We start from the raw sequence: 14,731 nt of genomic DNA on the forward strand, positions 1-14,731 counted from the left end.
GGATATGATACTGAAGAGAAATGGCTGTCTTAAATTTAGCTGTTTTGACAGGCAAAATGGTGACAATAGTTTAATCTTTGAAGTGTGTACATATCTTTCACAGACGAAAGTAGTGGCAGATTTTTCCATTATCTGACGGAATTCGAGATTTAACAATATATAGTTTTCTCCCAATTCACAGAGTGGAGAAGTTTCTGTCTCCAAAACTGAAATAGTAGTAATAATTGTTACGTTTGAGTCTTGGTTTCTTCTCTGATAAATTGGAGAGTCAGCAGTCTTTAAAATAAACGTATCACTGAGTGAATTTGTAGATATCATGTCCATTCTTCGATTTAAGCAGAAGAATCAGTAGATGTGTGTTTGTTAACCCAATCCATAAGGTGAAGAACCGCCTGTCTTCAAAAAATATTCGCCTTTAATAATCGTGTGTTGTAAGAAATGCCCCATGAAAACTTTCGGGTTGAATTGACAGCGATTTAATTGATAAGATCGCCAGGAGAGGCATAAAACTGCTAAAAAGTTGGAAGGGTAGTAAATGCTCTCTACGTAATACTTCCAAGCTCTTCTATGACTTTCAGTGTTGTTGGAAGCGTTCGGTTGCTTTGATCCTCCGTTGGGGTAGAAGTCAATGTGGCCTGAAAAATAATAACATCTAGTCAATAAGGTACGAGTAACCACCCCATAGCGCCCACGAAGTTGGGGCTGACAAGGCTCTCACTTGGGGGCCCGGCGTGGCTAGACGGCCAGATAAGTGTGCTAAAAATACATTACAATTTTGCTCTACTAGTAAGGAAAAGTCACATACGGCGCTGACATTTTTGTTTATCGTGTGTCGATACTTGACAACTTCATAATTCAACTAAATGTATTAAATTAAATAACTAATAAAAAAGTCAGTCAGGCTTATTAGTTTTTGTTCAATTAGAATACGTCATATTATTACAGATGGTGTTGGTTAGTTTTGTCAAATTAATTAAGCCCTGCCTAACCAAACCATAATCGATAAAAAATATTCTTCTATCTATAAAATATCTAAAATTATGTATGGATTATTGCGATAATTTTAGATATTTTATTTTACACATGAATATTTTTTGACTATTATCTACTATGGCTTGGATTCGGATGGGTTTAATTGAATTTTAAATACTAACAAATATTATCTACACATTAACAAATACGCTGACAAACTTTAGTGTGCACTATTGATGTCGGATCTTAACAGCATGGCCCCCACAAGGGGGGGGGGGGGCTGACAAGCTCTAGCCTGTCGACCAGATAAGTGAGATAAACATATATCACAAATTTGCTCTAATAATAAAAAAAGTCGCTTGCGGCGCTATTTTACTACATTGATATTAATAATTAAACATATTTGGTTGTACGATGCAATCTTTAAATGTATTTTAATGGATGTACATATTAAAAATACAGAAAATGGCTAAAAATACACCTTAATTTTACCACGTTCCCCCTTTTGAAAACGCTACTGCAGCGCGTCATACTGCCTTTACCATTAGCGATAGGTAGGGGGGCCCGCCAAACATCTTAGCCTGGGGGCCCGCTTCAGGATGTGGGGGCCCTGCTTAACAGCCTACCTTTACCCTTAGCCACTAGTGGTTGTGAATAAAATATTGCATCCCAGGATTTCTAAGGGTCTATGATCAGATCACAAATTTAATGCGGGGTATAAAAGCAAAGATAGCAATCTCCGAAATCTCGAAAAAAAAGTTGTAAATACAGTTCCATAGAGAATATAATAATTGTGAACCAAATAAATTCAATATTTAGTAGCAGACCTAGCATTCTCTTATCAAAACGCACCTTTAAAAATCTCTCTGCCCTTTCAAAAGCATACACAGCAATCTCCATTTCAACCAATCAAATGCAAGGGAATGTTACGCCACAGGATGGCCGCTCCATACTAAACAGACAGTTGGCGATGATTTTTATTGGTGCTAATTTTAAATCTTTTTAATATCCCTTTCCAAGTTATGAGGTTTTCCTTCGAGCTAATTAACACGCAGCAAATATGTCGGCAGTTTATAAAGTTTTATGGCAAACACAGCAATCTCCAATTTTGTAAGATGTAAAAGCAGCAATCTCCCAAATTAAATATTAATTATCTTTTTATAGACATACATTAAAGGAAAACTGAGAAATTATTTGTTCCCTGATATTAAAATACTAAAATCATGTATTTTTTTTAGATTCCGACGAAATCTCCTTTATATTTATAAGTTTTTGGACTTTTTTACAAAAACATAAAAGTGGGAGATTGCTGCTTTTGCGCTTGTACCCCTCAAATCTAAAAGGGACCATCCCTGAAGAAATATATTGCGAAAAAAGGCAAGACCTACCCAGTGGCTCTTTGATTCCGAGAGATTTCGTATTGGTATGAATGACGTCTACCAAATTGGCATCTGTCTTCCACAGTTTGTGGGTTGTCGATGATGATTCGAAGAAAGGGCCAGCTGGATCCAATCCAGTTATTCTTGGAATTAGATATCCAGGTATAAGTGACGTAAACGTTTTCCCTGCGAATCCTGCTATGTGAGCACCGATACTGTGCCCTATCAGGTGAATGTGTCGGTTGACCCCGGCTGAAAGAAATAGCGTTTAAATTAGAGATTACAATTCCTGGATCTACAAGACAAATCTCGGCATTCCGCTAGATTTGGTGATCCTAAAATAATGAAATTACAAATGGCAAAATCCCGGAATTTTGATAGTAGCTTTCACTTGATGTTTATTTGAAATGACCTATTATTTAGATTGAATATAGTTCAAATTCATTATAAAAACATTTATGATCATAAAATAATAAAAAAATCACTAAATGAAGAATACAGAATCAAGCGAGAAACATTGTGACCACGTGGTCACAATGTTTTTATTTAAGCAAATGTATATTCGATAACATGATGAAAACAATTCATAACAATTGCTTATAATATCTATATTTATAACGCTCACAATGGCCGTGCGGCTTAAGCATCTAATAAGCCTATAATGTTGTAGATCCCAGGTTCGAATCCTTCGTCTGACAAAATACACATATTGTTTTTCAATAGGTGTTTGGAGTCGGCTTAAGCATCTAATAAGCCTATAATGTTGTAGATCCCAGGTTCGAATCCTTCGTCTGACAAAATACACATATTGTTTTTCAATTGGTGTTTGGAGTCAGAGTATGGACCTAATAGGTTGGCAAGTGGCTAACACCCATTTCTCATAAAAACAAAAATCTGTTAATATGTACAAAACTACAGAGTGCAGGCCCATATTATGATCTTATTTGGATCGGACATAGTTACTAATATTTAACTGGTTTACTGGTGCAACGGTTTACTGCATGTGTACCTTTGCACTAAAACACATAGGGATCTGCTAAAACCCATTGGATTGATGGACTCATTAAGTTTGACAGATATCGCAGCAAAGAACTAGGATCTGCGTGCATGGGACTAGGTGAAGCCTTCATCTAGTAGTGGATCAACCCCAACTGATGATGATGGTTATACAAATAAGAGTATCGTAGTAGATTTTTGGGTTTCCACCGTGTGTCCGTCTTCCTTCTTTACTCGACGTTTCGGGCTCGTTGCAGAGGCCATTATCAAGAGATGATATGCATCTGATGATATGATCTGCAACGAGCCCGAAACGCCGAGTTAAGAAGGAAGAAGGACACACGGTGGAAACCCAAAAATCTACTACGATAAAAAACAACCGTGAAATCCTCAAACATTATACAAATAAGAGTAATTCAGTTATTAATTAACTACTACAACACTAAAAATATCTTGGAGTAATCCATGACGTCGGTTAGTAATTAAAGTAATACCTACATTGATTTAAAATACAAAAGCCGATAGCCAATATAAGCTCATTTTGGAAAGCACTTCAGAGAGTATTATAAGAGCCATTAGTGAAAATTTGTTGTAATTAAGTATGGCACCTTTAGCACAGTGGTCTGTTTGCGTGGGTGCGAAACCTGAGAGATGCAGGTACGATTCCTGCGGGGGGTGTCTTACTTTTTTCAAAAAGATTTTTTCTATTAGTTATAATAGATTTTCTCAGAAGTTTTTTCAAAAATTCAGTTTTTGTTCAGTAGTTTATTTATTACGTGTGAGATAGTAATCTGCAAGCCAGCTTCCCTCCAATTGTCCAAGATATTTTGCGTTGATAACTGATGTAGCGTATAGACCATTTAAATAGCCTGATGTATACAGCACAAAGACGTTGGATTCATCGAGAGACAGGAGGGCAGTAGGCAATTCTGTCATGACTGGAAGGTCAGGTGTGGTTCGGATACCATAATTGAAGATCGTTATGGGACGGCTGATGTTGAACTTTGGCGACTCCAACAGTTGGGCAATCGGGTCTGACAATTTAAAATATCTCTGCAAAAAAAAAACATTTTATTAAGTATAAGAATTTGGGTGTATTGGAAGATTGTAGTTGGAAGACACCTTTATAGATGTGTTAACAAGAGTTGAGGCGAAGACAATACTCATACAGACGCATCAGGTGTTTACAAATTTTTAAATCGACATCAACGTATACGCCTGTTGTCCTCTTTTCGTTATAAGCGCAATAAGTAGGCGTAAGCAAGACAAACGGCTGTTTCTCGTAGACGTCGTGCAATGCCCGTTGTCTCAGAAATGCACCAATACACACACTCTTTCGTATCTGTGATCGCCTCAACTCTGGCTGAGAGACCTGTCCCTTTACGAAGTTAATTTTTTTATATTCTTATGGCAGCATTAAGATAAAGTTAAATAATATTGGTATGTATAGACGGGAGGAAAAATATGATAAGGTAAGATAAGCCAAATTGCTGGACACATTGAAGGTAACAACCAAACCACACCCGGATGGATCACAAAACCATACGTTTGATATGTGTATGCGTGTGTGTGTGTCTTTGAATTTATCAAGAGCAGTTACCCAAAACTGAGATTACCACTTACTGAAGTGTGCTCTGAACAAGTCTCATAAGAAATTCGACCACGTAACTCCATGATCTTATAAAATAATAAAATTATGAAACTAATATATAGTAATATGAGCATTCACGTAAAATGGCGTACATAGTCATTTGTCTGTCAATTTATTAATGAACGATTTCTTTTTGTTTCAGGTAAGTGCTGGAAATTGTACTCATGTTTTCACTCCAACTCCGCTGATTTACCGAAGGTTATGTATACTTATTACTTGTTAAAACCCACATATTAAAATATTATAATGCTTTGAAATAGGGAGGGACAAGTTACATTTATATCTACTATAAATACGTAATCAGGAGCGAAGACTCACTACGAATCAACGATTTAACCTTAACGCTTAAGAGGGAGACTTCTACCTACCAGAGGCACCTAGCGGAAAAATACGAAGCTTGCAATTTGAGACGTTTTATTGATAATTTACAATTTAAACTGTATTAATTAATAAATATGTATCTGCAAACATTAAAAAGAACAATATTTTTATAAGTCGAAGATAAACTTTACAATAATTGTAAAAAAAAATCTGAATTTCTTACGCATTTATGTCTACAGTTACGTTATTATTAAATTATATTTTATGGTATTATTTATTATTAAAATTTAGTTTATTAAGTTTTCAATTTTTCTTCGTACAGATTTTTGAATAATTCATAGTTCTAATATTTTTTATAATTATTTAAAAAAAAAAACATCGATTTTTACAAAAATATAAATGTGTATAACTTGAAATCCTTTTTAAATCCTTTCACAAGTTACTCGTTATGCGAAATGTCGCTCGTTAATGGAGCCATTTTTTTTTTAAATTTGTTTTACTCGTTATGCGAATTGCTCGTTTTGAGAGGTTCCACTGTACAGCTGTATTAACTTGAATAATAATATTTAATTAACTATTTCTTTTTATTCAAACGAATAATTCACAAGATTTAAGAATATATCATTCTGATTATTGAACATTATATAATTTTAGAAAAACACTAACTGAGAGAGTATATCACAACCAATAGAAAAAACTTTTTTGAAAAAAGTAAGCCAACCGGTCAGGAATCGACGAGTGAATGCGAGCGAAATGAATGCGACGAGTTTGGGGCGTTTACCCGTTGGAGATGCCGGGTTCGATTCCTGACCGGTTGGCTTACTTTTTTCAAAAAAGTTTTTTCTATTGGTTGTGATATACTCTCTCAGTTAGTGTTTTTCTAAAATTATATAATGTTGAATAATAATAGTAAAACATTAGCATTTATAATGCACACACATAGAGTTGGGTTTCGGGAATTCTCGAGAAATTTTTAAGATTTTCCATCCCGAATCTCGAGAATCTTTTCTCGGGATTCGGGATTTATTTTCATCAAATATTAATTGAAAAACAAACAATTTTCGTATGAAAAAAGTGGACAGAAAACACAAAACGTTTAAAGACTGATCGGGACATTTAACACAATTAAGCCAACGTCGACTCAAAATGAGCGCAATTTTTGCAACATTGGGGAATTTTGTATCTCAAAAGGGTACGCAATTGTCAGACACAGCGATTAACAGTTTGTGTTTTTGAAATTCTATTTTAATAAGTAATTTTATGAATTATTTTTGTTTTCCTACTTCTATTTTGTTTGTCTTCTTACATAAATAAAAAAAAAATATTTTCTTGGAATTTGTCTATTTTTACACTGATTTTAGAATTTTTACAGGCTTTTTTTAAATTTCCCGACATCTCGAGATTTCTCAAAAATTCTTTTTTGGAAATCCCGAATCTCGAGATTGAGATTTTCTCGGGAAATACCCAATTCTACTGACACACATATTATGATAATATACTAGCAGCAAATGTGGTGTGGTGTAAAAAATCCTATTTGGTAGTGAAAAATAAAATTGGTATGTACTAATACTGAGAAGAATGGGACTCACATGTATTCTGGCAGGATTCTTCTTGAGAATTACTTCAGTGGGAGGTGTGGACATCAGGATATATAATTCAAGATAAAACACGTCTTTGATTTGACAGTTCCACGTGGAACTAGATTTATTTACGCTAGGGCATAGGCAAACATTGATAATATTACATCATTTACATATAAAGAGGTCTTAAATTAGTCACCGCACTGTCTTTATATTTGGGGTCGGTTTATTATTATTGTCCCGCGCACTAAGCACTGATTTGCTTTTTCTCTCACTAGGAAATTGATTAACTTTCATTAGAATTTTGCACGAGTCACCGGTTGGTATTACAACGATTACGGATTATTAACGATTGAGCGGCGGAAAATAACCGTCTTAGGCACATTGCCGGGATCAACACCGAAACACTATCGGACACGCGATTCGTTCTAAGGGTGGGTATATGAATTATTATTAACACAATAACGGGAAAAGGGATTCACTGATTTATAACATGGAGAAAAGCGCGGCATTTTTGCGTTGAGAAGCGCCCACGTGACCGCGCCGAGACGCGGCCCGAGGTCCCTTCTGCTTTCACCCCAGAATCTCCACTGTCGCAATTATCTGCAACAAATCTATGGGTGATGAGACAGCGGGGGGTGCAAAGAGAAGGCTTTCGGTCAAGTCAAAACCTAACGGAGCGACGATCTCGCCGGCAGGTACAATTATTGTTGATTTGGAATTTGAAACGTCATCGCACCATAGTCTTTTTTATGTCTGGTAACAGTACCTACTACTAAATTTTAAATTTTGATTTTATTATTATAATATAATAAGTTAAAAAACGTTTTGCTTGCGAACTTCACACACAAGAATGTTAGATGAACAATACTTATTATTCTTGCTCGGCAAAAGACTTAATAAAAATTTAAAATTATATAGTGAAAAATAAAATTTATACAGTGTAAATTTGTATCCGAGTAAGATAGTATCCAAGGGATGGTATATGCGACGTTCTATTATTTTTTAAAGCTTGTTAGATTTTCGGAATAATGATTTTTAAAATTGGAATAACGGTAACGGAAGTGGTTACATATTATACATTTCTTATTTATGTGAGGGGGTATAAATAGGGATTGCAATACCGGATTACCGGTTTTTCGGTATTTCTTAAACATTAAAAAAAACTAAAGTACGTGTTAGTCAACAAATCTAGCTATTAAAATCTCTTTAAAATATTATTTTATAGCAAAAACCTACATACCTACATTTATTATGTTGACATTTAAAAATATGTATTGATCATAATTGTAGAACTAGTGACTTTTTACAAATAATTTGAATATACATAATATTGATAATTTTAACTAAAACTCTCAAAAGTTCATCAAGTGCAAATAAGTCCGGCTACAGAAAAAACTTCTTAAATTCAACGTTTTTACAGTCATCTTTTGTCACGGATGTTTTCTATTTCGAAATAATATAATTTTTTCACCTCTGTTGAATTCGCTCAATATATTTGCATTTTATCAGCACATAACTTATAATTCATTTTCAAAAACGTAAACGAGTGTGCTTTTTTGATAACGAAAATTCCGGTATTTTGGATTCTTAAAACCGGTATTTCGGTTTTAATAAACACTGGAATACCGGTTTTAAAATACCGGTATTGCAATCCCTAGGTACAAATAAATTAAACATTGCATCATGTAATGTAATTTAAATAAAAATGTAAGGGAAATCGTCCACGCGGACCCGTTTATTCATCTAACAGTTAAACAGGAGAGGCACACTAATTACTATAGTTTAACGTTTTGGTTCAAGTATGTGAATGATTGTAATTACGTGGACGGAACTATATTACACCCCTGAGGCATATGACAGAAATTTAGTTAATGTCGGTAGGCACAAACTGTAATAGGGGAAAGGGGGTTGATTAGCATTACATTTATTATTAGATAAGTACACGTTTTTTATTATTTCACTCGATTAATTCGGAATACATTACGATTTTATTTTATACGGGTTTTTAAACTGATTATTTTAAGGTTTTCGATGGAGAATTTGGGTATAAATTTTATCGTACTTACACACTTCACTACTTACTAATCAGTAGCGAAGGGTGGAGGTAGGCTGTTAATATTCGCAATAAATAGTGCACATTAAACATTGTTAGTCATATGTATTTGTTTTTATTGAACCAACACTACAATTTACATTTGGTATTGGTTAGTTTTTAAAAATCAATTAAACCCTGCTAACCAAACCATAATAGTTTTGGTATATTTTGGGCGATATGATAAAATTGTGCACACCTTTTCATTCATACTGATTTGTTTTCGTTGGATTAAGAATACACGTCTTATTGCTGTTTTTTTTTTTATTATTTATTAAACCCTGCCTAAATCAAACTATAATAGATAAAAAATAATAATTTAAACATAAAATATTCAAAGTTATATATGATTTAATTGCATAATTTTAGATATTTTATTGATAGACGAGTATTTTTTGACTATTATCTATTATGGCTTGGTTTTCGCAGGGTTTTATTGAAATTTAAAAACTAACTAACGCCATCTGTAAAGTGAAGTCTTTTTTCAATGAATGAATGAAACAGGTACGTCGTACGACCGATAAAGTTTAGTGTGCACCATTTAAGCTGGATCTTAACAGCCTACCTCCACACAATTAAATTTTACTCTTTATACAGTTTTTTTTAAACTGCTTCATGTTTTAAGACTGTTATTAGTTTTTGCATTTCATGTTGTTAACGTCTTGAATTTTTAATTTCTAAAGTTTACTATTTGTAAATAAATAAATTTAATGTGAATAGGTAGGTATCTATTTTTAAATTTAAATATTTTGTGCCATTTTTAATTGGATTACAGGTTATCTCGAAAAGTTTTATCAACAGTAAATTATATAGAAAAAAAATACGTACTTTTTCAAGTAGTTGTCCAGTATAAAGAACGAGTGTTATATCAGCTGCTGTGGGTAGCTTTTTAGGAAGAGGTCTGGAGTATGGTCCATTGATATTCACCCGATAAGGGTTGTCTTGAAAGCAAACAATATTTGTTATAAATTAATGTAGAAATCATACCACTATTATTATTGTGCATTACATGTCACCCTCAGAGTAATGATGTATAGAGAGCGCCTATTTTTCGGCAAAATGAAGTCGTGTTTCTTGCGTATAACGCACAGTAGAACCTTGATGTTATTATTATCAACTTAAACTATGAAACGTTATACCATCGTGTTGCTTCTCAGTACGGCTACCAAATTTAAACGCAACATAGTTTATAAGATGTTCTACTAAAATAACTAAAAATAATTACTACTAACTTTATATTTAAAACAAAAACAATAAATGTGCTCGCAGTTTTTAAATTAATGTAATCAGTCTAATCCATTTTTATCGGCGACGTTTAGAAAAAATATTTAATTTAGCCGTAGAAATTCTATCCTACTCTAACGCATAGTGCAGAGATATAAGCCTGCCGATTGCTTACTCAGTCGCATTAATGGTTCGTTTTCGTTCAGGACTTGAGTAACACACTTTAATGTGTATGTTTTGTTGACAAAACACAACAATGGAGCGGAAACGATCTTCAGCATTTCCTTAATCATAATTAGATCAGTAGGGTCTATTATGATTTGCTTATGTCTCTTGTGATAAATGAACTGCATGGTACTGTTCGGTTATCAGGAATACAGCGGAAAACACATTTTGAAAATACCCGATATACTGGATTATTTGTTAGTTTGGGTTAGTTTAGGTTAGGTTAGGTTGGGTTAGGTTAGGTTTGCAGTCATAAAATGTTTAAAATAAATTTAAAGGATATTAAGGTTTCAAAATTATATAAATAGATTATCTACAACGTTTAAGGAATGTCCAGGATCATGCTTTGAAAATACCATAAAAACTCCATTTTGACCTACGCGGAGCACGTCCTTCCTTAGTGTTAATTAATACATACTTGTTAATATTACTGCTCCAACACGTTGTGCTGGACAAGTTATCACCATCAGTAAAACTCCGCCAAAAATGACATTGGATACTTTTCTTTTTCCCATCGTAGAGGACCTATGGTTTAAAATTATACATTTAAAAATAGTTACATATTATCAGGCAATATAAAAATATTATAATCTATTATAACAGTTGGTAGTGTAGCCGTCTATGAAGTCATGAGTCGCCGGTTCAATCGTGCTCGTGATTAAAACAAACTGTTACATTTTTTTTCAACGTGTGCTTGATCCACTCAATGGGTTGGACAGATACCTTACAACCATTCCTCATAAAAAAGTACGTTAATATAACCACCACTTTATGGTGGCCCATATGTAACATGACAGTGGCGAAGGATTGAGGTAGGCTGTTAAGATCTGACATAAATGGTGTACATTACACTTTGTCAGGCATACGTATTTGTTTTCATTGAACTAAGGGTACAAATTTATTGAAGATAGTGTAGGTTAGTTTTTATAATTTAAGTTATACGTCTCTTGGCGCGTTTGGAAAAACAGATCAGAGTGTATTTTTGGCGTGTGATGAAGATGAGCTCGCCGATGCAACACATAATTTATTATTATGATTATATTCATTTCGGTCTGAAGGGTACATGCGCACACGCATAGTGTTATTTAGTTAGTCGTTCAATACAACCAAGTAAACAGCACGTGTTGTAAACATAACCAACATTGTTTCATAATAAATATATATTTTTATAAACAAATTTCTGGAGACGAACATTCTATACTGTTAATTTATATTCATAAAACTTTATTTATATTGGAGTGTATATTTATTTTTCATTGTAAAGGTTGTGTATCAAGATTATATTTATGTAATGTACTCGTATTTAATGTTTTATTAATTATATATAATAATAATAATATAAATTTATGTAATGTGCTATATTTATGTAAGTATTATTTATGAGTAAAATTATATATCAATAAATAAATAAATTTTGTGAATATTGAGTTGGTAAATAATTCAAAAAATATATTAAAATTTGATTTTTTATTAATTCATCATTCTTACTCTCACTTTTGAATCGATTATAACTGCTGTATGGCAAATATGAGTTTTGGTCAAATACAATAATTAAATTACAATTATCATGTTCTATATGAGACACAGATGAATAGCGTACGTTTTCATAAACCTAATCCACTGTAATATTAATAGACTCATGTAACGGCTTATTTTATTTTGTTAAGTATAACTTCTAACGCGCGTACATAAGTACACACAGATGTTTAAAATAACGAAGCTATAATAGATAACAGTTAAAAACAATACTCGCCTATCTATAAAATATCTAAAATTATACCAGTAAATCATATATAATTTTAGATATTTTATTGTTGAAAGACTATTTTTTTATCTGTTAATGGTTCGGTTTAGATATGGGTCAATGGATTTAAAAAAAACTAACACCATTTATTATTATATATCATTAATTATGTATATTTAGCAGTGGCGAAGGGCGGAGGTAGGCTGTTAAGATCCGACAAAAATAGTAGGTACCTATACATTAAACTTTGTTAGTCATACGTATTTGTTTTTATTGAACTAATACTACAATTTACAGATAGTGTTGGTTAGTTTTTAAAAATCAATTGAACACTGCCTAAACAAGACCATAAAAGTTTAGGTATATTTTGGGCGATACGACAAAATTGTGCATACTTTTTCATTTATAATTATATGTTTTCTTTGGATTAAGAATACATAATACACGTGTTGATGGTTAGTTTTTTTAAATTCGTTAAGCCCTGCCTAAACCAAACCATAATATATACAAATATTAGTATATCTATAAAATATCCAAAATTATATATGATTTAATGACATAATTTTAGATATTTTATAGATAGACGAGTATTTTTTGACTATTATCTATCATGGAAGGGTTAATATTGAACTTTAAAAACTAACCAACACTATCCGTAATTTGTAGTATTATTTAAATGAAAACAAATATAAGTATGAATGACAAAGTTTAGTGTGCATTATCTATGTCGAATCTTAATAGCCTACCTCCACCCTTCGCCACTGAATTTAGTATATAGAATGTTACACTCTGAAATCTTTATTAGTGATTTAAAAAATAATTATACACTATAATAATTTATTGCTGATAAACTCAAATTACATAAAAAATGACGATATATAAACTTTTCCTACCAACCCCACACTAAATTATTATTAAGTACATAATATATAAACAACAAGCAGGTAATGTAGAACTTACCTTGTAAGACCTGTGACAATGTAAAACAATGGACAAATTGTTTACTTTCTCTGTTTATATACATATCATTACAAACGATTTGTATTCATATAACACATATCTACTATTTTGAAAGTAGGCAGGTTCATATATTATAATATACATATTATATTGATTGGAAAGTATTTCATTATCATCAGGAAAAATATGCAGTTTTTTTATGAATTGAGAACAAGGACATACCAAATATATATAATTATCAACGTATAATTCTACGAACTGATTGAATTTTTGACGGTATATTTGCATATTATTGTAATTTAAATTAAAAACAAATCATTTGGGGAAAGACAACAATTGGTCGACTTCATATCGTTATGTTCTATAGCCATTGAAGTTAAAATTGATCACGTTATATGAAATAATAAATACTTTAAAATAGGCGTAGTCAACCTTTTTATATCTACCGCCCACTTTTCTATTTCTGTTAGTAGTAAAATGTTCTAAGCGCCCACCGGTTCCACAGTAATGGTGATTTTTCAATTCAATTTTAATTAATTTATTTTTAACATATTGTAGACATTACAAATTATAAGTTTAAGACGTTCACAACATGACATTTAGAAACAAAGAAATATAAAACAGTAAGTATTACATAAAAAAAGAGATATATAGTATGTTATTAAACAGTAGAAATATGTACATACAAAAATATTAATTAGATAGGTACAAGGAAGTACACCGGATGAGTTAAGCAGAACCTATTTTAAGAATTTATAAAACAACGTCCACCCATACTCATCCTCACGTAGGTGGAATATATCAACACCCGAAGCAATTTCGTTGAACATAGTTATCGCCCTCCCAATTACCATTACCAGTGGCAGGTTGGTTCTGCACCTTGGGAGAATAAACAACTGATGTTCTCTATTTCTAAGATAGTTATCAGGTACACACAGGTCAACACTGCCCAGAATGGCAGAGTTCTCATTTATACCTCGTATAAGTCGAAACAAATACGTAGCTAAATAAAGATTTCTTCTAAATTGCAAACTGCAGTATGTAAGCATGCCTAAGAGAAAGTCAGTTGGATAAAGCCACGGATAGTATCCGTACAACCTCAAATAAAGGAGTCTCAAGAATTTCTTCTGAACCCTCTCCACCATAAGGCCATACTTCAACTGATGCGGTGCCCAAACAATAGACCTACTCTCAAGTCTGCTTTGAACTATTCGTGACTTATAAAGTAGGGAAGTAACTTTACTTTACAGCAAGTTAAAGCATAATATAGTAATAATTACTTACGAAATACTTTATGTCAGACTGTCGCTAAGTTTGGCAGAATAAATCTTTATAAAACAACTTACTGTAGTTAAATCAATCTTTTTATTTATGCTTTGCATACATAGAAGCATGAAGTCTGATGAAATTACATTTAATTAATGAAATTGTTTATGCGATCCCTGAGGCTGATTCTGCGAAACTAAATACTGAAAATTAAAGTGTAACGGAGAATTTTAACAACAAATAAGGCAATTGTCAACAAATCATTTTTTTTTGCTATTTTGCAACAAACAAATAGGTATAGAATACTGAAATGTCATT

At 32.5% G+C, this 14,731-nt stretch overlaps 1 protein-coding gene across 1 annotated transcript; it reads right to left on the reverse strand.

Moving 5' to 3' along the window:
* Positions 1-363: 363 nt before the first annotated feature.
* LOC147069251 (pancreatic lipase-related protein 3-like) lies at positions 364-4,283 on the reverse strand. The gene is made up of 3 exons (XM_085951641.1): positions 4,124-4,283; positions 2,361-2,609; positions 364-635 (listed from the first exon to the last, which is right to left on the reverse strand). The coding sequence occupies exons 1-3, from the start codon at positions 4,281-4,283 to the stop codon at positions 364-366; spliced, it is 681 nt and encodes a 226-aa protein (XP_085807767.1).
* Positions 4,284-14,731: the final 10,448 nt, after the last annotated feature.

This window comes from Rhyacophila brunnea, unplaced genomic scaffold, assembly GCF_057557595.1.
Source record: "Rhyacophila brunnea isolate RB1 unplaced genomic scaffold, BYU_Rbru_1.0 scaffold_24, whole genome shotgun sequence".
Taxonomy (NCBI): domain Eukaryota; kingdom Metazoa; phylum Arthropoda; class Insecta; order Trichoptera; family Rhyacophilidae; genus Rhyacophila; species Rhyacophila brunnea.

What these genes read in the sequence shown, in the direction of transcription:
- LOC147069251 (XM_085951641.1), bottom strand. Translation starts at nt 4,283, where the DNA reads ATGACAGAATTGCCTACTGCCCTCCTGTCTCTCGATGAATCCAACGTC. An exon ending in TGCAGATTACTATCTCACAC is followed by an intron (nt 2,610 to 4,123) that starts GTAATAAATAAA and finishes AAACGCTATTTC; the next exon opens with TTTCAGCCGGGGTCAACCGA. An exon ending in CGGAATCAAAGAGCCACTGG is followed by an intron (nt 636 to 2,360) that starts GTAGGTCTTGCC and finishes ATTATTTTTCAG; the next exon opens with GCCACATTGACTTCTACCCC.